The 27,129-nt window shown below is 33.1% G+C and overlaps 3 protein-coding genes across 4 annotated transcripts; all 3 read left to right on the forward strand.

The window, feature by feature from the left end:
• The first annotated feature begins 1,053 nt into the window (after positions 1–1,053).
• Positions 1,054–5,878, forward strand: LOC106776472 (probable sodium/metabolite cotransporter BASS6, chloroplastic). The gene is made up of 8 exons (XM_014663940.2): positions 1,054–1,334; positions 1,461–1,561; positions 3,051–3,178; positions 3,352–3,545; positions 3,618–3,870; positions 3,958–4,211; positions 4,284–4,366; positions 5,357–5,878. Exons 1-8 carry the CDS (start codon positions 1,169–1,171, stop codon positions 5,438–5,440), a joined length of 1,263 nt encoding a protein of 420 aa, XP_014519426.1. The 5' UTR covers positions 1,054–1,168; the 3' UTR covers positions 5,441–5,878.
• Positions 5,879–7,402: 1,524 nt separating this feature from the next.
• LOC106777217 (ycf49-like protein) lies at positions 7,403–10,091 on the forward strand. The gene is made up of 4 exons (XM_014664772.1): positions 7,403–7,750; positions 7,877–7,955; positions 8,050–8,118; positions 9,656–10,091. The coding sequence occupies exons 1-4, from the start codon at positions 7,494–7,496 to the stop codon at positions 9,749–9,751; spliced, it is 501 nt and encodes a 166-aa protein (XP_014520258.1). The 5' UTR covers positions 7,403–7,493; the 3' UTR covers positions 9,752–10,091.
• Positions 10,092–16,232: 6,141 nt separating this feature from the next.
• LOC106777765 (kinesin-like protein KIN-UA) lies at positions 16,233–26,376 on the forward strand. Of its 2 annotated transcripts, none has more exons than XM_014665507.2 (19): positions 16,233–16,712; positions 17,055–17,155; positions 17,286–17,408; positions 17,816–18,001; positions 18,089–18,310; positions 18,412–18,568; positions 19,006–19,155; positions 19,689–19,777; positions 20,005–20,208; positions 20,434–20,547; positions 20,963–21,094; positions 21,198–21,329; positions 22,184–22,328; positions 22,447–22,539; positions 23,087–23,212; positions 23,317–23,442; positions 24,492–24,644; positions 25,541–25,669; positions 25,758–26,376. In XM_014665507.2, exons 1-19 carry the CDS (start codon positions 16,586–16,588, stop codon positions 25,913–25,915), a joined length of 2,667 nt encoding a protein of 888 aa, XP_014520993.1. In that variant the 5' UTR covers positions 16,233–16,585; the 3' UTR covers positions 25,916–26,376. The 2 variants fall into 2 exon arrangements, with proteins under 2 accessions (XP_014520993.1, XP_014520994.1); XM_014665508.2 differs by having other exon boundaries at positions 16,235–16,712; positions 24,492–24,635.
• The last annotated feature ends 753 nt before the right edge of the window (positions 26,377–27,129 follow it).

Here is a 27,129-nt window from a genome sequence, read left to right on the forward strand (position 1 = left end):
TACTCGTTAAAATTGGAACGTGTGTTTTTTTTTTCTTATTTTTTAGAATTTATTAATATATTTTTTACTTTTCATTTTGTTGTCCTTATATTTTTCATATTTTTTTAAATTAGAAAAATACAATCAATAAATTATAGATAAACTTTTTTTTTCAAATTTTGTTAATCTTAAATATTGAAAATTATACCTTTTTTTTTTCAGCCACATTAGTTAAAGAAAGTTATACTAAAATCCACCAAAAAAAAACACAATAAACAGAATTTATTAAAATCGTACTACAAAAATAAAAGAAGGAACAAAATTTAAACTTTCTCACAACTCATAAAGATTGATCATACTTCTAATATTTCAACGTATAGAAAATATTAATAGACAAATAAATCAATCAAATGACAACTAGAATAATGAGAGAGGAACCAAAATTTCAACCAAGTTAACGTTTAGTTCCAAAAATCATTATTTTAACGTCATGGTTTATAACTCTGTTTCACTATTGTTCTTTTCGTTATAATTTCTCTTTCGAACGTTTCATCAATATAAATATATAACCGTACCTAAAACTTTTATAAAATTAAAATCGTTAAACAAAAAAATTATATTAAAATAATAAAATAATTATATAATTAAAATATTATTAAAATGTAACTTCAATTTTATTACGGATGTTAAGATACTCATTAGATTAATTATTTTTCTTGTATGTTTATATCATTTTCATATTTTTAATGAAAAAATAAAAGTAATATAGTAATTTTGTTTCTGTAATAAAATAATCATGGATAAACAAAATTAATTAAGAACCCAGAAGAAAAATATAAACAATAAAGAGCAATTAATAGATTTCTTATTTCAAAAATGGATCTAACGATGAGAAGAAAAAAAAAAGAAAAGTTTTTTAATAATTACTTTTTTTATAATGTCTTGACAACGTTTTGATTGGTTTGTTTTAATTATATTTTTAAATATAAATTTAAATAAATTAATAAAATAATAAGATGTGTCCTATTATAAAAAAATTATTAAAAATAATTGTCAAGTCAGAGGTGGGAAAAATATCAGTGTCGTGGTTAGATGTTGAAAGGAACAGGAGAAAGAAAGATTCAGTAGAATCAGGCGCAGTGAAGCAGGTTAAAAAATTCAGCATCATCGCAGGAGAAGGAACACAGCCATGATTTCAGGTGCAGTGAAGCAGTTTCACAACATTCATTCTCCGCGTCTCTCTCTCCTCTGTCTTTCCAAACCCAAATCCCCAATTTTGCTCTCATCATCATCCTTCTCCACCAACAATAATATCTCTTCTCCAATCTCCATTCGCTTCAATTCACAATTTCCATGTAATTTACACTACTTCTCTCTCTCTCTCTCTGCACCTATCATTGCTTCTCTTTTCAAATACAATAATCCAATTCATAGTACTAGTTTTTGTTCTGCTTTATATCTCCGTTGTTCTGTTTCTGTAGACCGGAATTCCAACATTCCGAGCCTAAACTGTGCATCGCTGGACTCATCGGATTCCCTCCCACCCGATTCCTCGCAGATTCAAACCTCTGTTCCCGCCCAGGTATTTTTATTCTTTGTTACCACCATTTCAACAATAAAACCAAAATTTGACAAGCATTTGACTCGTGGCTGACTTAACTTACAAATGTTTGAGCTCTTTTTGTAAAAGACAAAGCACAGTTGCAGGTCTTTTCCAGTCAGAGAAATTTGACCTCAATTGTAATTACAGAAAAGCACCAAAAACATCTCTATTCTTAAGTTTTTCCCCATTTTTAAAACTCATCTTCCGTTCATAAATTTTAAGCGTTGCAGTTGCGGCATTTTTTAACTTAATATACAATTAGAACTAACAAGTTCTCTATTCCCCTTACCTAGGCACTATTCTTTCATGGTTAAAGTATGTTTTCTTTCTACCCTTTTGTTTACTTGTTTTCGGTAATTGTACTTTTAAATAGAAATAGATGAATTCGGTCTTTCAATTCTGGAAAATGTGTGATGTTATTCCTTCGCTATACTTGAAGTTAACATTTTGTAACTATTTTTTCGCAGAATTAGGAAAAATACTAAATTCACATGGTTTGAGAACTAATTAATTAATTTTTATTGTTTTAGTTGTTTTTTTAATTTTTATTTTAACTGTTAGATTAATAAATGGTAAAGATTGTTGCACAGGATCCTCTGTGTAACTTCAAAGAGGAGAGGATCTAAATCATTTTCGAAACACGACCATCACAATTAATTGATATTGATGCTGACCTCTTTTGTGTTTTTCCTAATAAAAAATGGTTAGCAGACACTTAATTAGGAGTACGGGCTCGTTATAGTCTAGAAACATAGTTTTAACCCCAAAAAATCAAGCATGGCCTCATCATAGCCCAGACCTACCAATAATTTCTATTCTCAATGGCACAGCTAAGTCCTATATTTGTCCACTAAACTACGGTACCGGATGCGTGAAATCTTTTAGCTTAGAGAGTGGCCGAAAGATAATCGTGATATAAAATGAATGTATTATTTGAAAATTGGAATGATGCATCATTGTCATCCTTAACCATTTAAATGATTTTTATGACGCAGTTCTTCTTTGCTTCATGTGTTACAGTATTTTCCCTCCTGATCAATACTTTTACAAAATCAGTTTTTTCTTTTCTTTTCTTTTCTAGTGCTAGTGATTTTGTGAAATTCATGTGCAAGCACATACCACGAAATCACTTGAGTTCTGCTTCCCTTTAACGATGCTCACATACAATTTTCTCAATAGTAAAGTGTGTTGAAAAGAGTATGCTTCTGATATTTCTTATGCACGCATTTCTATGTCTATGCACATGATGAAAAATCTGCGGAAATATTAGTTCTAGTACATTTTCCAATTTTTTTTTTTCTTTCTACCTTTTCCATCGAGATTCAGAGCATTCAGGCTTCTTTCCTGTAATCAAGTTTGACTTGCAGATATGCATATGCACTATGCATGCTTCTCTCATGCGTGTAATCAAATGAAAATGAAAAAAGACATCTTCGTTTTTGTTTATTTTCTTTTTCTTTTTTCTCAGGTGGAGCAAAATTCAATTTCTATTCTGGAGATTCTGAAGCAATCAAATTCATATCTGCCTCATGTACTCATTGCTAGCATACTGCTTGCTCTAATCTACCCACGTTCTTTAACGTGGTTTACCAGCAGGTCTGTAGATGTTCTGATGAATTGATAGATAACAAGATTGTTATACGAGTAGTTGTAATTTTGCAAATTTAAATAGTCAGATGATTTGCAGTTAATGAAGGAACAACAATTATCCCTGATGTAGAATTTCATGCTGCATTTCTTCAAAGTTTAAACTGCAAATATTCTTGCAGATACTATGCACCAGCGCTAGGTTTTTTGATGTTTGCAGTTGGGGTTAATTCAAATGAAAATGACTTCATTGAGGCATTTAAGAGGCCAGCAGAAATTGCCACTGGTTATTTTGGCCAGTTTGTTGTGAAGCCTCTTCTTGGATATCTGTTTTGCCTGATTGCAGTAACTGCTTTAGGCCTACCAACAACAGTAGGTGAGGTTGCTGTCTCTTAACAATAAAAGGTGCTACTTGGATGCACTAATTATTGGCTGTAAAATGAATCAGGTGCAGGAATTGTCTTGGTCGCTTGTGTTAGTGGTGCCCAGCTTTCAAGTTATGCTACTTTCCTGACGGATCCACAAATGGCACCTCTAAGCATAGTTATGACATCACTGTCCACTGCTTCAGCGGTTTTTGTCACGCCACTCTTATTACTGTTGCTCATTGGGAAGAAATTGCCTATAGATGTAAAAGGAATGGTGTATAGCATTACACAGATTGTGGTGGTACCTATTGCAGTTGGCCTGCTTCTAAATCGGTAATACCATGATCTCAGACATATGTTAACATCAGTGTTTTTTTTTTTTTTAAAAGGTGTAATCTTCTTACCCATTCATTTTTACAGATTCTTTCCTCGTATTTGTAATGTTATTCGACCATTTTTGCCTCCTCTATCAGTGTTGGTAGCGGCTATCTGTGCTGGAGCACCACTTGCCTTGAATGTTGAGACTATGAAATCCTCCTTGGGAGTCGCTATCTTGTTCCTTGTTGTTGCTTTTCATTTGTCATCTTTCATAGCGGGTTATTTCCTCAGTGGATTTGTCTTCCGTGATTCTCTTGATGCAAAGGCACTGCAGCGAACAATTTCCTATGAGACAGGTACACAATTTTTAGACATCAAAGGCCTGTGATATCATCTTTACTTCAATAACTTCATTTATCTAATGGCAGGAATGCAAAGTAGCTTGCTAGCCCTGGCCCTTGCAAATAAATTCTTTGAAGATCCAGTAGTGGCTATTCCTCCAGCAATTTCTGTAAGTTTCTCCGCCAGTTAAACTTCAACTATGATCATATGTCTGGTAATACAAATCCTCTTGTGTCTCTTTCCTGTTACATATAAGTTTGACTGTGTACGTATCTGTTTACCTCAATGATATATGATTTTAAATCTATAAAAATGATGAATAGAATGATATACGATTTAAAACTGCATTGTTATAGTTACACGGCCGATAGCTTTTATGATTTGAAAGATGCAAGCCTTTGCTTTTTTTCAACAAAATATAATGCATTGGTATCTACTTGTTCATATTGAGAGGACAGTTACGTGAACTGCAAGGTAGTTTTCTTATGCTTTTAATAACTATTGGGCAGTTTTGTGTTCAGTAACCATTTTATAGTTATGTATGCGTGTTTTTCTGTATATGGCATGTCAGTTTGTGCGTCCAGTGTGGGGATTTATTGAGTGTGATCCAGAGAGTAAGACTCGCTTTGGGGTCTCATGCCTGTGTACTGTGTATTGAGAAATGTTACTCTGAGGGAACTTGTCCCGTGGTCTACGTTTACTGTCTGGAATATGTTGTAACCTTTTTCTAGTTTACCTAAATCCTAATCCTAAATAAAATACAAATAAAACTGCAGTTTGTGTTTGTATTTATAACGAAGGTGTCAGCTGTACAATTTTACAGAAAAAATAAAACTGTAGCAAATATACAAATAAAGGGACGAAACACGGAAAATGATGAGATAGTTATTAAAAACTCGAAAATTAAAAAAATAAGACGTAGAACTAAGACACGTATCCCCAATAATATAATATGCTGATAGAATTTGTGTGAGGAATCCTTCAGCATGCTATTGCGGGTACATGTCCTAGTCACACGTTTCACTTCCTGAATTTTTGGTTATAGTAATTCTCGAGTAATGTTATTGCATGACTAGTAAGTCTTCCTAGAGAAGTGAGTGTAGTGCTGTTAAAAAAATTATCATTTAATTGCAATATAAGTTGCTAAATTTGCTTGCAGACTTCAATTATGTCTTTGATGGGATTTGGTCTTGTCCTGATTTGGACCAGAAGAGGAAAAAGTGAGACAAAATACAGCTCTTGAAAGGTATTGGTACAGGGATATGTACTGCAAATTGGTCCATCTTGTATTGAGGCGAGCATCAGTTCACCTTCCCAGGAGGGACCGATCACAGTCACAGTGATAATATCACATGTATTCAGGAATCTCATATTAATATGCAACTTCAGGATGAATAAGATCCAGGTCTTCTGTAATTTCTGTGATTTAATATTTATTACTTTGAACGCACGAACCAAGGTGCTGTCTAACATAAGCCAGATCCTCCTCATGCGTTAGTTGCCGTTAGATATAATAAATGTATAATTGATGGCTGAAGTTCGTTACTTGCAACCTAGTCAACTGGTTCGGTAACGGGCACCTTTCGAAAAACATAACTCCAAAGAAAGGGTTGCTGGAAATAATAAATGTAAGAATCCCAAACAAATAAAGAATGCAAATTAGCCTCCTGCAATTTCCGTATCTTGTCCTTTCTGTTAGATTTCAAGTTCAGTTATATGGCAAACCATTTTCACTTGTTTTGACACAATTTTACAACTATTTCACAACTCATTTAATTGTAAAACAGTAAAAAAAAAATTAAATTTTATTTTTGTAAGGAAAAAGAAAAAGAGAAAAGTAACAAAAGGTAAAGGTAATGTCAAATGGAGGAAAAAAAAATTGAGTGTGAAAATACGAATATCCTTTTCACTTAGTTTGTTTTGTCGCATCGGTGGTAAAAGTAAAACTAAAAAAATTTAAGTAAATTTTTAAATTCTTGGAATGTATTTTATGTGTTCTTAGAAGTTCTTCCGAAACATATTTTCTGCAGGAATGTTTGGAAAATTCTATTCTTAAAATTTTATTCCAAAATATATCTCACACGTTTTGAAAATTTTCTTTTGAAATCTTTGTTCTGAAAATATTATCCTGGAATTTTTTTAAAAAAATTGTTTCTAAAAATCTTGTTTCAAAAATTTGAAAAGCTTGTTCTAAAAAGTTTTCAGAATGTGTAATTTAAAAGTACCTCTTACAAAAGATAAAATAGTCATTTTTGAGAATTTGAGAAAATGCGTGAAAAAATTGTAAAAATACATAAACTAAAAACCTAAAACCTAATTGCGAAGTAATTTGCTAACTATATCTGCAATATCCAATTATGTCTTTCATGGGATTTTCTCTTGTTCTGGCTTGGTCCAAGACCAGAAGAATAAAAGAGTTGCAGTAGAAATTCAGCTATTACTTTCTTCACGCTCTTAACTTTCTCCTACACCCCTATTATTTTGAAATACCTATTTTTTCCTTTGTGATTTATATTCCTTTGAAGCTCTCAAAACTACATCTTTTAGCTTCTTCTCCGTTGGCGTTTAGCTGTTGCTGCTTTGGATATGAAGGCTTTTGGAAAGGATATTGCTGAAAATCAGCTCTGTAAAACTTGAAGTATCTCATTTGGTAAGCATTTCAAAATTTTCTACCAGTAGTAAGCTTGCCCTTGGTTTTAAGGTTATTTTTAAATTGTGCAATTAGAAATTTTTTCTATTAAGCAATGAAAAATAGAAAAAATTACTTAAAATTAATATTTTGAATTGCAGAAACTTAATTTTATCAAATCTTGAAGCTCTGTCTAAAATCATTTTAAGTTGTAATAAATTTTGAATGAAAAAATAATCATTGAACAAGAAGTAAATAAAGTAAGCAAGAATTTATTTAAATCACAGCAATTGGTATTTAATAAATATTTAAAAGTTCTAACATGAAATCAATGTTGCACTGAGAATCTTCATATTTTGTTTTGTTTTACTGTTTTCATCCTTTAACTAGAAAAGCTAAAAGATAGACCTTGAATGCTTTATATGAAAAATTAAAAATCATCGAGTATTTTCAAATAAAATGTATTCAGTCCCATTATTTTTACTCAATTAATATTTTTGAATAAAAAAAATATATCTAGTGTTTATTTATCTTCAAATTATAAAATAACGCTTTAATTACTTACTTATTTTACAGAAACTAAATGAAAGAAGGAGAAAGGGTGTTATCCAAAACCAAGCTGCAACATTAGAAGCAGCGGTTACATTTACAGTCTCCGACTCCGACAATGGCGGCGGCAACGTTGTACTTGGCAAAACCATTTTGCACTTCCAAAATTCCTTTCCCAAGAGTGAGCGACAGTGGAATTGGAACAGTAAAGTGTGAAATTCAAACCAAATTGAAAACGGGTTTCCTGGGACTGGGTCTGTTCCACTTCCTCAACTTTGTCGAACCAGCTGCATCTCTGCAACTGCAACTTCAGGAACCTCCCAATGCCCTCTCACTGCCCACATGGGCCATTCACGTCTCCAGCGTCGCTGAATGGTCACTTTACTTTCTCCATCGTTTCAATTGGCTTTAGCGTTATTATCACGTCAAAATTACCTGATGAACCATGTATTTTCCTACACTTACTCTCTTCATTGCTTGTTTTTGTATCCAAATGTGAAGGATTATAGCCATGGCTTTGGTGTGGCAATATGGGCACAAATCTAGATACCCTGCTTGGAAGGGCCTTTCTTGGGGAATGGTGAGTGACTTCAGTTTCTTCACTCTTCATATTTCATGCCTATTTTGTACCAGCATTTGCTATTTCTTCATCTCATACTTTTTTATTGTTGTAGGTACCTCTACTTGGTGGAGCTTTTTGCGCGTGTACATGGCATTTCTTTTATAACTCTGAGTCTCTTGAGGTAATAGGGTTTTTCATCTTTAATGCAGAACTTTTCTCTATTATTACTACTTATACCAATCTTAATTGACACGATTAATGATTAAAGATCAAATGCTTCCTCTTGTGTAAACTGTGCAACATTTGCTTTATCGAAGTGTCTGTGTGTGTAGCAATGATCATTAACTCCGCATTCTGGCTGAGGCTTTGGAGCTTAGTTACTGTTGGATTGATGGAAAGGACTGAAATAGAACGAGACTGTGTGCAATTGATGGTTTAAAATGACATGAAATGCATTCCATTCCATAAAATAAACCCCTTTTTTTTCTTCCCATCCACACTTTGAACCTGTATTTGTTTCCTTTCCATCATAAAATGAATCTAAATAATGGAATGATAATGCCGTTCCATCTCACTCCATTTTGTTTTATCTCATTCATGTTGTAAAAAGTCAAGTCAAACTTGTTTTACAGTTGTTTTACTGTTGTGACTGTTATTTTGTTCTGATATGCAGTTATTCTTTTTTATGCTGTATATAAACATTTCGTGCCATTTCAGTCGAATATACAGACCCTATTTTTTCTTCATTCTACTCACCATTAGATATCTAACCTTAACTTTAGAGCCTGGAGTTGTATGCCTGAGTGTTGTTTTGAGAACATTTCAAAACTCACCATTGGCTTTGCATGAATTCCTTTGGAGGCTTTCTTATTACAGAACTTTAGACTACATAATACTTTGGCTATTCAACATTTAGATTATAAATCAGGTAAAACCAATGCCCTTGAAAGCATTTTGTTGTCTAGGAAGGAATAACCAACTTATGAAAACATTAAATATCTTGTCTCTGTGTGTTGGGGGCAGGCCAAGATTGAATTTGGGCGGAGTGATGGCCTAGGTAGAGGTTGCCAACTCTTTTTGTCTAGCCCAATCAAGCTTTGCCACATTGGCAACTTATCATTCTGTTTTATAAACTGAAATCTAATTTAATTCATCACAGCAGTGTGAAATTAGTTTTCTCTTTTTAAATCTAGAAGCTGAAAAAATACCTGCATTAAATTGAAAGTATAAATAAATTACAATTTAAAGAAAGGTCTCTGAAAAGTAAGAAGTAAGTGTTAGCGGTGGATTGCCATAGTTGATTTGAAATGTCAATTTTCCCTCCATTTAGTTAGTAAAAGCAGAATACTCAACTGTTGGAAAGAGTAAAGAATAGAGACAAAGTGAGAGAATTCTTTGTGCGATGATGTGGAATTAGATATTACTAGTTACTTAAATTTGGTCTTTCTCTGTGAATAAACTAGATGCACGTATCGATTTATTACCACCATCCATGTCTAGCAGAATACACAAAACTAAAAATTTCGGATTACTGAGTTGTTCTGTGAAATAATTCTGATCCATTACATGTTGCCCTCTATGTGAGTCTGACCCTGTTGAGAAAACTGTCTTGTTGAATTACAATAACTAACCATATATGTTCTTTACATGTAATAAAATGTGGTCGACTATGTAACATGCTGAAGATGTTAAATGATTGGGGTTCTCTAATGGTGCAGGTATTGGTGGCTCTTCAAGCGGCACTGACTGTTATAGGAAATGCCACAATGTGCATAGCTGCATATAGGATATACAAATCATCCCAAGGCTCCTAGAACTTTTGAATTGTATGTACTTGGTTATCTGGAACCATGTATATAGGTCTGAGTGAAAGTCAAAGTCTTCTTCTGCTGATTGGTAAATTGTCCTTTATCTGGAAGAATGTGAGAAGAGTTCCCTGGCATACCAAAATATCTAATGACAGACAGAATCCATAATATCCTGATTTCTAAGATAAACATGCTAGGAGATGATCATTCTTTCTGAATTTTATGCACAGTAATCTGTTCATTAATTTTATGCAAGTTGCCCTTACCTGAAGAAGTCACAGTTCAACTTTTAATTACTTTTGAACCGTTTAAGATATTGTGTATAGTGAAAAACTTCCATTGTTCACCATGCTTGTACAAGTGTCTTCTAAAAAATTTACGGGTTAGAGGAAGAAACAATCGAAATTTATATTGGACAATAGTCCAAGCCAAGAAGCTAGTATAGGAATATTATATATATTAATAAATTTCATAATACTTTGAAGAAGAAAAATCTATGTAAAGTTTTAATTTTTTTTTTGGGAGCTAGAGACAGCAATGAGTATTATATTATAGGATAATATATATATATATATATATATTCACGCTGCAGTTTAATTTTTTTTTTTTACAAACTTAGACCTATGTGAGTGACGATTTTAGTATAACTATCATGTAAGGTTTATCATTTTCAAACTTATACCTATTTTTAGTATCATTTTCAAACTTATACATATATCAATTTTCAAACCTTCATTTTTACTTAATCTTAAAGAATCTGAACATCTGAGTTTGAAATGCGTAAATTAATCTGTTTCAATAAGGGTGTGGTGTTAACATCATTTAAAAAATGTTAAGTTAGATATCGATGTGTCGTGTTTATCTTTCTTTAGTTTATATTTAAGTCTACCAAACATATGACTTCTTTCTTTATATTTGAGTTTAGGGAAAGTATTAAGTAGGGTGAGTTAATTTATGCTTAAAATGACCTATGATCAAAATTTTATTAACAATCTTTTTAAATAGTAATCTCTCCCTCTAAATTAATTAGTCAGGTCAGAGGACCCGATTGAATTATAAGTACTGCATGTCTATCCTCAAGGATTTCAAGGGACCATAATTTCGTTTTAATCCTTCAAACTCAATTCATATGGTGTTTCTGCTTAATTTACGGCAATCAAACTGTCCTGGCCAATGATTTAATTCAGCAATAAATGGTATGAACAAAAAGTTGTACTTATATGTCTTTGTTTTGAAGGTAACAGTGTGTTAATTAGGGCTTGTTTACATGCAAATTGTATTATGAGTTTTGCGTCTATATTGATAGGAGACATCCGTTTATTGATATTTGTATAGTATGATCGTTGGGTTAGTTTAAAACTCAGATATTTTATTGGAGTTGAAAAACTAAGCGGTAAGATTAAAAGCAAATTAATGTTAAAGATAATTATATTAATTCTAAGTTAGACTATTACTATTTAGCTGTAATTAGGTTAATATTAATAAAAAGTCTATCTCAAAATCTATAAAAGGGGGTTTGTGATATTTAGGTAGTTGGTTATATTCATTATATATCTATTGCTAATATTATTGAATGTTCATTTACTTTAGCATTAGAATGTTTTATACATGTAACGAAGGCAACAAATGTTAAATGAAGAAAAAACTTTGAAATAAACTTCATCTCGACTCCTTAATCTAAAATAATATCATTTATAACTTAAAATTTTAAAACAATATATTTTGTTTTTCATGTGAGCTCAACTTTTTCATCCTATTAAATATGAGACTTATATATTCTCTGTAAGAAATTGAAGCTTACAGTATCGAAGTCCATAATATTTAGAGATGGAAGGTAGTTGAGAAGTGAGGAATTCTTTTATGATGAACATTGTCCTGAAATTGAGGCACATGCAAAAATGATTTGAAGTTGTGGTCCATTCCATAATTAGCTATGTGATTCTTCACGTGCCCTACTTCTTTTCGAGTTACAAAACCTGTTCATCTTATCCCTACTGAAACTCTTTGCTATCGATGTCGTTGATGAGAGAGTTTGATGGCTTGTCATAATAACTCTGATTATAAAGTTGCCATGATCGCTGTCCTTTTCGGAACAAAGCAACTTCTTCATGTTGGCATCCATTCTCAACTCTCTCATTCATATAACATATCCATGCTCCTTCTTAATTGCTCATGTCTATGCCTATGTCCTGTGCTGTGAGCATTCATTTCTTACACAATCAAGAACGTGCCATTTATTCTCTTAATCTCTTTTTGGCTTTTCCTCTCTTTCAACTTGCAAATTTAATGCCTCTGCGTTCTCATTCATTGTTCACATAAATCTAATAATTAATGTTCCAGATTGAAGCTCAGGGATTTGATCATACATTGTTGGAAAAGTGTTAAATGGTGTGGGGTTTCTCCACCCACTTACCATATTTCGCAATCCTCCACTAACTACATTTTCAAACTCTGTTTCCGTGTGGGCTGGGAGAGAAAAAAAGAAAAAGAAATGAAAAGAACCAAACATAATACAATAACTAAAAATAATAATAAATGTTATAATCTTCACTTTGAGAAAGTCTAGGTTGTCAACTTTTTTTATTCTTCGTTTCATATTCAATAATTTGGGACACTCACAACAAAAATTCATAAAATTACATTTTGAGCCATGATTAGGTTGGGACAACTCTCTTCACTCTCAAAGTTGAACTTTTGAAACTCTTTTGATGAGTCTTCATCGTGGAAGGAGAAAGTGTGAATCCAAGGTGGATGAGGCTCACCCTCCTCAGTCATAAGGCCTGCAATGGTGGAGCACACCCTCCTCTCTCTTCTCTCTTCTCTCTTCTCTTTTCAAATCTACATCACACTAAATTTCTTATACCCTTTGAAACTAAGAAAAAAGATAAAGCATTAGGTCCACTTTTTGCCTTTATCTTAGACATATCCCACTGCCCAAACTAGCCATCTAGGGCCATCTCTTCCTGTGTTACGTCCGTCTTGGTAAAGTGACTATTCAGACAGGTCGAAAGATTCTATATATCTTTAAACACATTACTCTAATGAGACAATAGATATAGTATTTGAATTCATTTGGAGGGCAATAGCCAAAACAAAAAAGCAAATAACAGTCATTGTTTTTCTTCTTTCATCTTCTTCTATGTTATATCATAATATATGTGAGTGTTAATGGATGACTTTGCTTCAATTATTATCCAATGTTAGCACTTGTGAGGTATCATCAGCCTGCCTAATTATTATGGTTGAAGCAATCCTTTTGTAATAATGAGTTTTGATGTTGGTGGCTTATGCTGAGAAAGCTCATTGAATATATGATGGCCCTACTTTAGCCCCAGCTATGATGGACATGATAGAATGTTATTGGTTACTTGTATATGTTGAATCATACTTGTCCTTGCTAAGCTTTGGTAGGTGAGATATATATAAATATATATTATGATGCAACATATCACCATCTTTTCGTATACATTCTTTCTATTTTTGTTACGGCATATTCATTTCATGCGAGCTAAACGATTCAGTAAGCCACTGCATGTATATACCTAACTAGCTTTTTGATACCTTACACAATTGCCACTTTTATGTAAGGGTTGACAGTAGGATCGTTTTACTTTAATACTGTTGTATGCTTGTTATATTGAAATATTAAGATATTTAATTGTGTATTTCTGTAGGAGTTCCTCGCTTTGCTGAGTTGAGGGTTTCATACACTGAAAATACACAAGCTGTTAAACATTGATTGGGTAATAAAAGTTTAATAATTCTTAAGTGATTGGAAAATAATTCAATGTTAGTATATTAGTCTCTATTAATGAAAACTAAACTGTTAATGTGAAATATTATAAGTTTTTATATTGAGAGGTTTTTCTGCTGGATTGAAACGAGATGACTTCTGCTCAACTCTCCTCTCTTTATTCTGGGTGATCGATCAATTTGAAGAGAGTGATTTGCAAAAGATACTCCGACGCTCTAGTCAGGTCTAAAATAATTCAATTATGAAAAAAGTGTCTATTATCTCGAGTTAAATCTCTATTTATAGGACTTAAAAGAATTGAACATATTAACTTATCTTTTAATGGTTATTAATGTCAACATTAACCACTCATCAATAGCAATTACTGTATTAATTACGCTTTACCTTTGTTTAACGGTTGTCGTGTTCAATCGGCTGTGAAGATTGCTTCTGCACCCGACAGCTTCGTCCCTTTGACTCAGTACGCAAGTCGTACCTAATCGGCCGACTCTCAACTCTCAACTTATAATAACAAGAGAAGAAGGAAAGAGATGTCTAATTAATATAGTAAAAAAGAAAGACAGGGAGACATAATACATTCTATTTCTATATGTCCTTAAGAGAATTAATGGTTGATATTTTTCAATAATATTGATTATTTGTTATTATAATTATACTATGTCCAAAGAAAGAAAAAGTGACTTACTCACTTTAGATGTCAAATTCTATGCTAGGGAGCATATAATGAGAAGGTGAGAAGTAAGAGAAAAATATAAAGAAAAAGATAAATATATAAAATTGAAGGATTACTAAAGAAATATCCAAAAAAGAGAGTAAAGAGAAAGAGAGATAAGTTTGAGAGAAATTCACGAATAAGAATATAAAATAATAGGAAAATTAAACTATTTTATTTGAGGCGCTGTTTCAATTTTTATCTCATTTATACAAATCCATCTTCAAAATTATTTGAATGTAATATTTAAACAAGTAATTTTAACACATGATATTTTAAATTTCTAACACCACAATTTAATAGTATATAATTACTAATAAAACATTACATAATCAATCAATACTGAACAATAAATAACTATAATGCCAAAAAATTAGAGACTTAGAGCTGGAGTTGTTTACGCGTTGATTCCTAAAGTTAAGCAGTTTGAGGATATTATTAGAGAAAACGAGTTTTCTAGTGTTCTTGTCCAAATTTATATTATTAGAGTTGAAATTATCAGTTTAAGAACGTTTTAAAGTTATTAAAATGAAAGTTTCTGTATGAAGGTAAATAATATAAAAAGAAAAATTTTAAATAAATTAATAATTCAAGTTGAATTTTATCAATTAATTAAACACTTATATTACGCTCAAACACTTATCAATTAATCATATACGTTATAAGTCATGTGACGTGATTAATTAAATATATTCTTAAAACTTTTATTTAATTGGTCATTCAAAATTAAGAGCCATTAAACACAGGTTTTAAATGGTTTATCCCCAAAATAATCTTTCAAATATCATATTTCTATTGCATGGATGCTTTAAAAATTTCGAAGTCAAATTATTTATTTATTAAACAAAATAAAGATTATATTATGTAAAAGACAGTTTTAACTTTTTCCAAGAGACATTTTCTTTCATTTCGAAATTTAAATGACACTTAATTAATGAAATGATAAGTTTGTAATGAAGAAGATGATGAAAGTGCAGAAGATAGAAAAAGCAAAAAAGTGTATGACACATAAATAAAAGTTGCATATATTATATTTTGAAAGCTTAATGGAGGTTCTTTCTCCCTCCATAGATTGTTGAATTTGAATCTTGAGATATATAGATTTAAAGGGATTCATCTTTATTCACCTGTTTGCCCTTTTTGTGACAACTTTTGCCTCTCCATCACACTCTTCTTTACAAATTTCTCAACTATAACTGCTTTCAATCACATCATTTCTATACATAGTAATTCAAAAATAACTTAATAAATTCAATTACTTTTCAATTTTAAATATCAAAGATATTTTCAAAATTTATTATGTTTTTTTTTTACTGTATTTGCTGTGCATAAAATTAATGGCAGAGTATTTGATTTGGTTAATAAGGTGAGTTAATCTTATCAAGCAAGTACATATCTATTAAATTTTATAGAAATGTTTATCCAATAAAAATAGTGTTTTGGATAAAACTAAACCCTTTTTTTTAATAAATTTTAATTATTAGTTTCACTTGGTAAATAAAAAATTCCTAATTTTTAATAAATTCTTATTGTTTTAACTTAGTAATAAGCATTCTGGTCTACCTTCAAACAATATTCAATTTCAGAAGACACTAACGTTCTTCTATTTTGGACGTACCTGTTATATGTGACATTGGTAATTGGTGAGAGACTTCTATGAGCAATTGTAAATAACAGAGTTCCCATGCGAAATGGACAAAAAAAAAACAAAAAAAAACTCACCTTGGAAATGTCATAAAAATACAGTTTAATCGAAATAAAACAATTCTTTCTAAACATAAACTATTAAAAACGGTAACATTAGTTTTTTTGTTTTATTGCAACCAAGTGCCGAACATTAGTATATATTTTTGAAATAAAGAAATTCCGATGGAGAGAGATATATAATAATAATAATAACAAGGATTATGACGTGATAATATATTGTTAATTAATAACAGCAGTAATCCTTGATTAGAAAGTGAATAGAGCGGTTGGGAGAGTTGAAAGAAAGTGAATGGTGCCGGCTTAAGATTGATAGCGGGTGTGAGGTGACAACTCCTTTTCTAATGAAAGAAAAGGAAATGAAGTTTGATTCCGATTCTGCCCATGATTAGGGAGCTTTAATTTGAAATGAGGAAGGGTGAATGGGTACTTTGAAGAAATGATGAAAAAGATTAGGAGGAAGAGAGAGCATTGTTAATTTTTATGGCGGTCTGCAGCTACGTATGAGGAAATAGGAAGTCAAAATAGAGGGAGAATTTATTATGGGAGTGACATATCTTGCCATTGAAGCAGTGCAATGCTAGAAAGAGGAGGATAATAACGATATTTTTGTTTCTTTAATGAGCAACACATACCAAACCCTCTTCTCTTGAGAATTTTTCAAACAGAAATGGCCACCTCTCAGGGTGGTAACAGTAACAGGAATGGAACGCACACTCACAGAACCTCTATCAAACCTCACGTCAAGTCAAAGCCTGCTCAACGCCGTAATAGCACCGGCAAGGACCACGCTGCTGGTCACCTCTCTCTTTCCCTGCTTCTCTTTCAGATCTTCCTTTCGTGTTTTTCCCTTTTTCTTTTATTCTCTCTGCATTTTCTATTTCTCATCGATGATTGTCAGTTATGCTTTTCTTCCGTGATTGCATGACATGTTCCGATTCCTAGTTAGGAATGAATCTTTTTCTGCTTCTGGAGGACAATTCTTTCCGATCCGTTAATTTCCTATGAGAAATGCATGAAAGACTATGTGAACACACGCGATACACTTTACTCAACCTTAATTACAAGTAATGTTGTCGTTGTTGTTCTCACTTTGGTTTGGTCCTGACATCAACGTGCAAATTATGCTTGTTGTGAAGTACCTGGAAGAGTTAGAGTGGCTGTTAGATTGAGGCCACGGAACGCAGAGGAATCGGTGGCGGATGCTGACTTCGCTGATTGTGTGGAACTGCAGCCGGAGGTATGGTAAATATTTTCCGTGACTTAGTTGAAATCTTGTTTTTTCTTTGAGAACTATCTTGTCGTTGCTGTTCGTCTCTTTTTCGCCTGTTTCATTGTAAATCGTACTTCTTTGTCTGGTTTATTTGCAGCTCAAGAGGTTGAAACTTCGGAAAAACAATTGGGATGCAGATACCTATGAGTTTGATGAGGTGCTAACCGAATTTTCCTCACAAAAACGTGTTTATGAAGTTGTTGCCAGGCCTGTTGTGGAGGTGGGTATTCATCCAACAGTGGTTTACGTTCAAACTCTCTGGTCATCTGATTATCAGGTCCATTGATGTGTCAGGGTGCAAGAACAAGTCGTTTCAGTGTCTATGGTAGAAATTTAACTGCTTTGCTTTGTGTATAATTGGTCGGAATATGTACATTTCCGTATTCCGCAATTAAAAACTGGTTTGAGTGACGTGTTGTGGGTTAACCATGCAATTTCATGCTTAGGATTTTCCTACTTTATTGGGCTCCTCATTATTGATTTCCTTAAGAATCAATCTTTACATTTATTTTGGTGCATGCATCTTGTCACAGGGAAATGGGGAAGAGTGTTTATCATAACAAATATGAATTTGAGCGACTCTGTGGAACTTCCCTGTATTACATGCCTAACTTTGACCTTTTGCAGAGTGTTCTGGATGGCTACAATGGGACAATCATGGCGTATGGGCAAACTGGTACTGGTAAGACTTATACACTTGGACGACTTGGAGAGGAAGACAATGCTGCACGTGGAATAATGGTGCGGGCCATGGAGGATATTCTTGCACATATATCTCTTGAAACTGATTCAGTCTCAGTCTCTTATTTGCAGGTACTTTGCAGTGAAAAGGATTTTTGTATAACTTTCTAGTTTAGTGTCAATGTCTTTGATGTAATATTTCTTAATTTCATTGTTCAGCTTTATATGGAGACCATACAAGATCTGCTTGACCCTGCTAATGATAACATAGCCATCGTAGAGGATCCCAAAACCGGTGATGTTTCATTACCTGGTGCTAGCCTTGTTGACATTCGAGACCAGCAGAGTTTTGTAGAACTATTAAGGTTAGGAGAGGCTCACCGCTTTGCTGCAAATACAAAATTGAATACAGAATCTTCTAGAAGTCATGCTATTCTGATGGTAAATCAATTTGCATATCTTGTTGATGGGGCTCATGTTCACGTTTCAATATTTGTATTTTTAATTTTGTTGGAGGTTTGAATATAACTTTAGTCCTATAGGTTCATGTAAAGAGATCTGTGAAAGGAAGAGATGCTGCTCTTTCAAGTGAAAATGGCAATCATCCACACATGGTTAAATCAATAAAGCCAACTCTTGTTCTGAAGGGCAAATTGGTTGTTGTTGACCTTGCTGGTTCAGAGCGAATTGACAAGTCAGGTTTGTACAATTAATAAAGTGGATTTTGTGATCTCTCCAAATTCATATGCTTTTAGTGGCTTCAAATTATGAGAGGCTTTACTTTCAGGAAACAATCCATATCTGTTTCCCGTCTGTTTCCTTTACATTGTATAAATGTTGATATACACAAATGTTTTGAAACAATATGAAATTGTTCAAAGTGCTGTTGGATGTAATTCAAACTCAAGGTTAATATTGATTATCCAAGATGAAAAGATTTTATGTTCTGTTTCTGCTTGGAATTTAGAGAGAAAATATGCCAAGTAGTCAAAATAAAACAACGGCATATTAAGAACTAAGCATGGTAAAATACCAGATGTCAGAGACCTATTATTCATGCAATCAGGATTGTTTTGCGTGCTACAACATCTATGATGCTTTTAATGAGATCGTTTCTTTTTTAATTGACATAATAGGAAGTGAAGGACATACATTAGAAGAAGCTAAATCTATCAATCTGTCCTTGAGTGCATTGGGGAAGTGTATTAATGCACTTGCAGAGAATAGTGCACATGTGCCATTTCGTGACTCAAAGCTTACTAGATTATTACGTGATTCATTTGGAGGTAAGATTCAGTGAGTATAAGAATTCATGTTTTCTCTTTTTTTTTTTTTTTTTATTACTATTACTATATAGCAGCAAGCACTCAATTATGGCATGCTGTGTAGTAGATGGTGGCTGGTAAAAACACACTGGTATCGTTGATCAGTCACATGTTTCTGCATGTGGGAATGAAAATGAGGCCCAATAATTAAAGAATTATTCTGGTATATTTCAATTTGCATGTAGAGAATATGTCATGTGGCTTGGGACAATTTGGGTGTTGTAGTAGTTTGACAATTAAACTTTAATGCTTGTATGTATACTCTGTATATAAATCTTTAAAATGGATTTGTTTTTCATTTCTCAGAAGTCACCTCTTTTGTAGCACCATGCATATTAGAGGAAATCTCGGGTCAAAAAATTTCATAGATAAATTGTTCCATTCTAAATTAGAGATATTGTGAGATCCATATTTTGTTAAAGTTGTCAATCATATTTAAATTTTTTGACCCACATCTGTGCATTTATTTTCCTGACATCTAAAAGTTTTAACAGGTACAGCAAGAACTTCATTAGTTATTACTATTGGTCCATCCCCACGACATAGGGGAGAGACTGCCAGTACTATAATGTTTGGACAGAGGGTGGGTTCCAAAATCAGTAGCGTACTTTTTTTTTTCTTCCCTTACTTTTAAGATTATTATAGTTGCTGAAGTTCCCTGTGCTCTTTTTGTTGGCTGTCTTGACCTCCTGTTCTGTAAAAATTTTAAGCTCTCCTGTGCAAATTTAAATTTGAGGATATTGCATAGAATAGAAATGAATGGGTGCCTTGTAACTATTCTGAAAATGCTGACATTTGTGCCTCTTGTAGGCTATGAAGGTGGAAAACATGGTAAAGTTGAAGGAGGAATTTGATTACAAAAGCTTATCTAGGAGGTTAGACATAGAATTAGATAAACTCATTGTGGAACATGAAAGGCAGCAGAAGGCATTTGAAGATGAGGTTGAAAGGTTAGCCACTGAAGCGCAACAACGAATATCTGATGCTGAAAGGAACTATGTAGATTTATTGGAGGTTGGTTCCATATCATCTTTATATATCTCTGTTATTACTATTGCAGTTTGTATGAAAGATTTTCTCAAACATGGTTTAACGGATTATGTAGTTTCTGGTAAAGTGAATACCTAGTATCAGAGAACCAGTCTTTTGATATTATATGCCCATATTGGCAAATATATGGTTGATTTGATGTTAATGTTTTCCTGGTTAAATGTACTGATACTCATTTTCCTTTTTCAGAAGGAAAGATCAAAATATCAGAAGGACTATATGGAATCAATTAAGAAGCTTGAAGAACAGTTAGTGATGAATCAACGAAAGAACGAGGAACTTCATATGAAATCTAGTGGAGAGGTAGTAGTTTTTATTATACTATTGTCTTAAGCTTATTACACAATAGATAAAATTACTAAGATCTGCATAGTAGAGGACAACTTCTCTGGAAAACATAAAAGTAGGACAAATATGCTAGCAGGAAAAGTATCATGTAAAGTAAAATCTGGATAAGAACTTCTGTAGCCAAACTTGTTAATATAATGATTTTTCGCTGTGATTTTATGATATGAATTTTTCACTTGAGTGATACTTAGGACAGTTTTTTCTCATAGATTTAAGGGCTTGAAATATTCTTATGAATCCAAAAATAAATTGCAATTTGTGAATTCGAAAACAACTCATAATAGCTCCATGAGAAATAGTTTGCCCGCTTAGTAAATGGGGGATTTTCTTCAATTGACCTTTGGGGCTCACTGGAATTATCTTTTCCTAGATTCCCAGAGTGTCTCTTGAGGAACTGGCTGATTTGAAAAAAATGCTTCAGAAAGAGACTCATCTAAGAAAAGCTGCTGAAGGGGAATTAAATAATCTTAAGAGTCAAGTGGCGGAACTAAAGAAGTCAGAGGTTTGCTTTTGTGCTTCCAATATTTATATTTTTCTCTTGCATGTCTTCTTTTCCCCTTGTTGGTATCTGGATTAGTTTTACACAAAAATGTTTATTGTAATAGGCATCAGGAAAGTCTGAGATCTTAAAACTTCACAACATGTTGGAAGATAAGGAACATCAAACAAAGAAACTTGAAGGAGAAATAGCAATATTACAAAGTCATTTGTTGCAGTTAAGACTTGAAGCTGATGAGGTAAGCTATATCAAAACTGTAAAATAGCCTCAGTTATATTTGGCTTTTACCTAGCACAAGTGTTTCATAAAATGAAAACCAGTTTTACAGTATATGTTGCTTCCCTGTTATTGTTTTCTTTTCAATGTGAAGAATTTCTTGAATTTAACTAACTAGTCAATTTGCAGTTATATTCCATGCTTATTCGTTTTGATTTGCAGAGAAATATCTGATATCATTCACAAACATCTTTTTCTTTAGTACTGAAAAAACCTAAATTTAAAGAGGAAGAAATTAGTTCACAAGATTTTATTTGAAATCCAGCTACTGAAGCACAACTACTATGATCTAAAGTATGTCAATTTCATTTGGTTAGCACAAAGAGAAATTATTAAATTACGGTACTGTTTTATGTCTTCAACTCGGCTTCATCTTGATATGACTATTTCAATGAGTGTTTATTGCCTTTTTCTGTGACAATGTTTTTCTTGGAAATCATACTTTTGCCGAGGGGAGGCAATGGCGTCTGCAGGCAGTCGGCTTAGGGCTACAGTGAAAGCTAAAATAGTTAGTTGCCTCATATGTCACAAGTCATGATTTATGTCCACTTTCGATTGTTGGAAGACTATTAATTGGTTTATGGACAATTAAAGAAGCCATAAATAAACTGTTTGGAAACATTTGCATTGATATTTCACAGGTTGATATTACAATATGAATGTAACTAGGTGAAAAACATTAGGTGCAAATATAGGTAAATCAATCTTCTTGTTCATTGCCTTTTTTTTATCATTATGTGCACTGCTCGTGAATCTTCATATATGATCCTGTGATGGAATCGCATTTGGTTGATCTAATTGGCATTTAACCCACAGACAAGACGACACTTTGACAGAGGTGGATTTGAAAAAGAAACAGGTGGTCCTAATTCTCTCACTGCTCAAGTTAAGCAGCAGCAACAACAACAACAAGCTTCGGGAAATGGAGAGAAGCCCTCAATAGCCAAGCTGTTTGAGCAAGGTAGGAATAATTAGAATATAATATATGCTTGTGTTTGACGATTTGACTTACATTTTGTAATAGATTGTTGTATCAATTTTGGATTTATTTCTTCCTAATAAAATAAATATTTTTGCAGTGGGATTGCAGAAAATTTTGTCTTTGCTTGAAGCTGAAGATGCTGATGTGCGAATCCATGCTGTGAAAGTTGTAGCAAATCTAGCTGCTGAAGGTTGTTTTACCAGCTTCTTCTTCTTCTGTTTTTTTTTTTTTTTTTAAATTCCTCGTCATGCAAATGAATGAAAAGAAAAGGGAAAAAATAATCGGTATGACCTGTAAATTATTTGATTTGGAGACAATGAATCTGTGGAGAAAGTTAAAGTTTTGTATTTTGAAATATTTGTTAAGAACAAATATCACTGCAACATCATATTAAATCTTATTTTCCTTATTCCTCCTTTGATACATATCATAAATTTGGCTTGGTTTATTAATGAACTGATTCAAGTGACGCAAGCATCTCCTTACAACTGTAGAAGAAGAAAATAAGAAAAACGAAAAGAAAAAACTTCTCCATATATTAAAATTACTTTGTGCATAAATTAAGAATCAGATTTTGTAATGTACGTAATTTATGCATAATCTAATTTTAACTAACTGAAAAGTTTTTTTTTTTTTTCATTTTTTTTCTAATTTTCTTTTACGGTAAATGTTTGAGGTTTTTCTGAACAAACTGTAAGGTCCATTTGCCCTAACATCTATCCAACTTGATATTGCAGAAACAAATCAAGGGAAGATTGTAGAAGCAGGAGGGCTCACATCCTTACTTAACCTGCTCAAGAGCTCACAAGATGAGACCATTCATAGAGTTGCTGCAGGTGCAATTGCAAATTTGGCAATGAATGGTAAACTTGAGTTCCCTTTTCCTTTCAAATAGCATTTTTATGAAATGATTTTATTTATTAATTATCTTTTTCCCGGTCTCTGCTCATTTATTCTGTCTCAACAGAAGCCAACCAAGAACTCATCATGGTACAAGGGGGCATTAGTTTGCTGTCAATGACTGCAGCCAATGCTGAAGATCCTCAAACCCTTCGAATGGTTGCTGGAGCCATTGCTAATCTTTGTGGCAATGGTAAATTGCTGATCTTATTCTATTTTTAAATTGTGTTTAATTGTCTGTGATTGCATTCGATCTCATAATCATTACTTACGAAAGGTCCTTCTGATCTGGTGAGGTTAGGATAGGAATTTCTTTAGCCTCCTTCTTTACTCCATGTTTCCATCTTTTCTCTTTTGGATGAGTAATACAACAAAATATGGAATGAATCGTTTGCTTATTCTACCTAATTATACAACCACACTTCATTGTTGGTAACTTCTAGTAAAAGTTTTGCTTTTGTTAGTTGATAATCCTGTTTTTGAATGGAGTATGAATGTATAAAGCCATCTGTTGAACAAATGTATTTCAATAATTAGAATCAGATAATAAACTCTAATGTTATTATTAGAATGAACGTAGGAAATTGAGCAGATGTGCTCTACAATGCCTAGGATGGGTTCCAGAGTCACAGACTCCTCGAGAGAGATCCCTCTCCTTAGCTACTTCTCATGTTCTCGCTCCCCAACTCCGCAGTACGTCTCGCTACGTCCTCTCTCTCCTCTAACTAATTTTCATTCCCTGACCCCACTTTCTTCTAGTATACACATTCCATATTTTGGGCCTAACCTGATTTATCTCTCTAATTTTCTCCTCTTGCTGTGCCATCCCACCATCCAGTGTTCTGTCAGAATCTTTGTCAAACTAAACCTTTGAAAGTTAATCTGCGTGAATAAGGTGTTTGACGTCATCTTTATCAAGATACTGATCATGGTGTTAAGTTCATCTATTTTTAAAATCAAGTTGCTTCTCTTCTATAATAGTTTGGCTCTGGTATGCCTAGTGAATGCTCTGAAAATTTTCATTCTGAAGAGTGAAGAAAAGATAGAAAATATATGTCTGGCGTATTTTGAAAATGTTATAAAATTATTTTGTGGGCGATTTGATGAGGCTGTTCTGGAGTTACTAAAGTTAATTGATCTGTGGAGACTGGTAGTAATTCTAGTCCTAGGCATCATGTGTCAAATTGATTCTCTTGAAACAAAATAACCTGTCGCTTATATTTCTGGTGTCCCTGGACCTAGATAAACTACAAACGAAACTAAGGAGCGAAGGTGGTATCAAGGCACTGCTGGGAATGGTCAGATGCAGACATCCTGATGTGCATGCTCAAGTTGCTCGTGGAATAGCAAATTTTGCGAAGTGCGAGTCAAGAGCATCTAGTCAAGGTAACCTATGTAAGCAGCTTGCTAGGTCTCGTATTTGTATTATAATAACATCAATATGCTCATTGAGATGGAAGCAGATATTCCTATATTTGGTGTTCTGTTACCATCTAGAAATATTAAAAAGTATTATCTCAGATGATCAAACTTTTACAATACTGATCACAATATATGTATGTTAGAGAGTTATTCTAACTTAGGAATTTTGGACCACAAATCTGGCCTAATTACAAGAGAAATAGGGAAATTTGTAAAATTATAAAAATGAGGAAATTGTTAAATTGAATAAGAAAGAAAAGTGTTTGCTCTCTATAAAAGGAAAAGAAAAACGAAAGTTGGATTGCATCTATTCCACCTAGAGCACTACAACCTTTTTCAACCTTCACAGACAACAACCCACTAAAATCGCGGTACTAAAAACATTCCACGATCACAAACTGAACAGCAAATGAAAAATAACTAACAGTAGATATTTAAAACATTTGACTTGGCTACAATTTGACTCCACCAACAAAGGTTGGTTCAGTTGGTAACTTGGTAAGTATCAATTTCTTATCTAAGGGTGTGAATTTGGATTTCACTTTGGTGTGATAATTTTTCGGTAAATAATCTGTAAGTATCTTTATAAGCGTTTTGAATCCAATTCACCTCAACTTAAAAAAAAAAAACACACACACTAATTTGACTCTACATAATTTAATTGAATTAAATTAAAATAAATCCTGTAACAGAATCTATGCATAAAAAACGGAAAGAGAGTAAATAATACACATGCTGCAAACTAAAATGATACAGATGTCTCCCTATTTAATCGTCCTTTACTTCCATTTCACTTTTCACTGTTGCAAAATCAATGCTCCATCGAGTTTGTATTATTGCCTGATTTAAAGTTTTGCTACATTGTATAGGGACAAAGAGTGGAAGATCTTTCCTCATTGAGGATGGTGCCCTTCCATGGATTGTGCAAAATGCAAACAACGAAGCCTCATCAGTTAGGCGTCATATTGAGCTTGCACTCTGTCACTTGGCGCAACATGGTAAGTACTGAGTAAACTCTATATGTGAACTAGAAACTAAACTTTCTCTAGGGTACGGCCATAAGAGCCTCTGTTTGATGCATTCCAGAAATAAATGCAAGAGACATGATTAGTGGGGGTGCATTGTGGGAACTAGTTCGTATCTCCCGTGATTGTTCAAGAGAAGATATAAAGACTCTTGCACATCGAACACTACTCTCCAGCCCCACTTTCCAAGTTGAAATGAGGCGTTTGCGGGTGAATTAATGAAGAATTCTGCAGATTAAACCAAAGTGGGCTGAAAGATCCAAAGACAAACAATACTCTTTAAGTATTCAGGCAGGAAGGCTTTGTTCAGTGTTCTAGCTGAAATTCTTAACAAGAGTAAGTTCTTTTTTGTGGTTGATCCATCAATGAATGGCCATAATTTAATCAAGTCAATGTGGTGTTTCCGGTCCAGCGACTGGGATGTAAATTGATTTGTATATTAAATAAATAGAGGTAGTGACAGTTTTGAATTTCTTTTTATGCAATAGCTCGTTGTCATTCATAGGAACATTAGTTTATTAGTGTGATGATTTGAATTGTTTTAACATAGTTCTGTTTGTTAAGAGAGAGTGGACCCCGTAAACATTTATTTTTTCATAACAAGAGTCCCTACCAAGCTGTGAAATTCAATGTATTATATAGTTATCACCTTTAATAATTTGGAATGACTTGGGATGGTATGACATAAAGGCATGTGCGCCTCATATATCTGGTACTCTAAAGATAATGAAAAAAGTAATCTTTTAGACAATACTATCATGGGAAATTACACCCCATGCTTTGACATTTAATCTGATATTCTCCCAAAACTGTATATCCCTTTCATTGATAGAAACTGTACGATATCTGCGTTGTTATACATTGGGAGGTCAAAATAATATTAAAAGAAAAAAAAATGCCTTATATAGTTATGAGTTGAAAAAAACTCAAGTGGATATTTATTTCAGGAGTTTGCAGGCATAATATTACGATTGAAATAAACTGGGCAAAGATCAAAGTATAACGCTGGCTATCCTCACTATAACCTGAGCTGATTGTCTATTGTTAGTCTTTTAGTTGGTAATGATAGACTAACATCTTAACAGGTACTGTGAAGTGCAACAATAGCATGTCTAGTCTGACAGCTGGTACTTAACCTTAGTATAAGTTAATAATAGTTATAATATTAGGGTCAATGTTGGGAGAAAAATTATCAATCAGAACAAAAAGCAACCCATTTTAAAGGAAACATCATTTTCAAATGAATTGCTTGCTATGACCTCTGATATGCAGAACTTGGTTCCGTGCACATTATTTTGTCTTTACATGATATTTTTACGTGAAAAACCATGCTTATTTTATGCAGCATGTATGTGCATCCCTCCATCCCTATGCAGGAACTCAAGGCCCGTGATATACATATTTGATCAATCTAATGCGGAAAGTGAGCCTGA

Source organism: Vigna radiata, chromosome 11 (genome assembly GCF_000741045.1).
Source record: "Vigna radiata var. radiata cultivar VC1973A chromosome 11, Vradiata_ver6, whole genome shotgun sequence".
Lineage (NCBI taxonomy): Eukaryota > Viridiplantae > Streptophyta > Magnoliopsida > Fabales > Fabaceae > Vigna > Vigna radiata.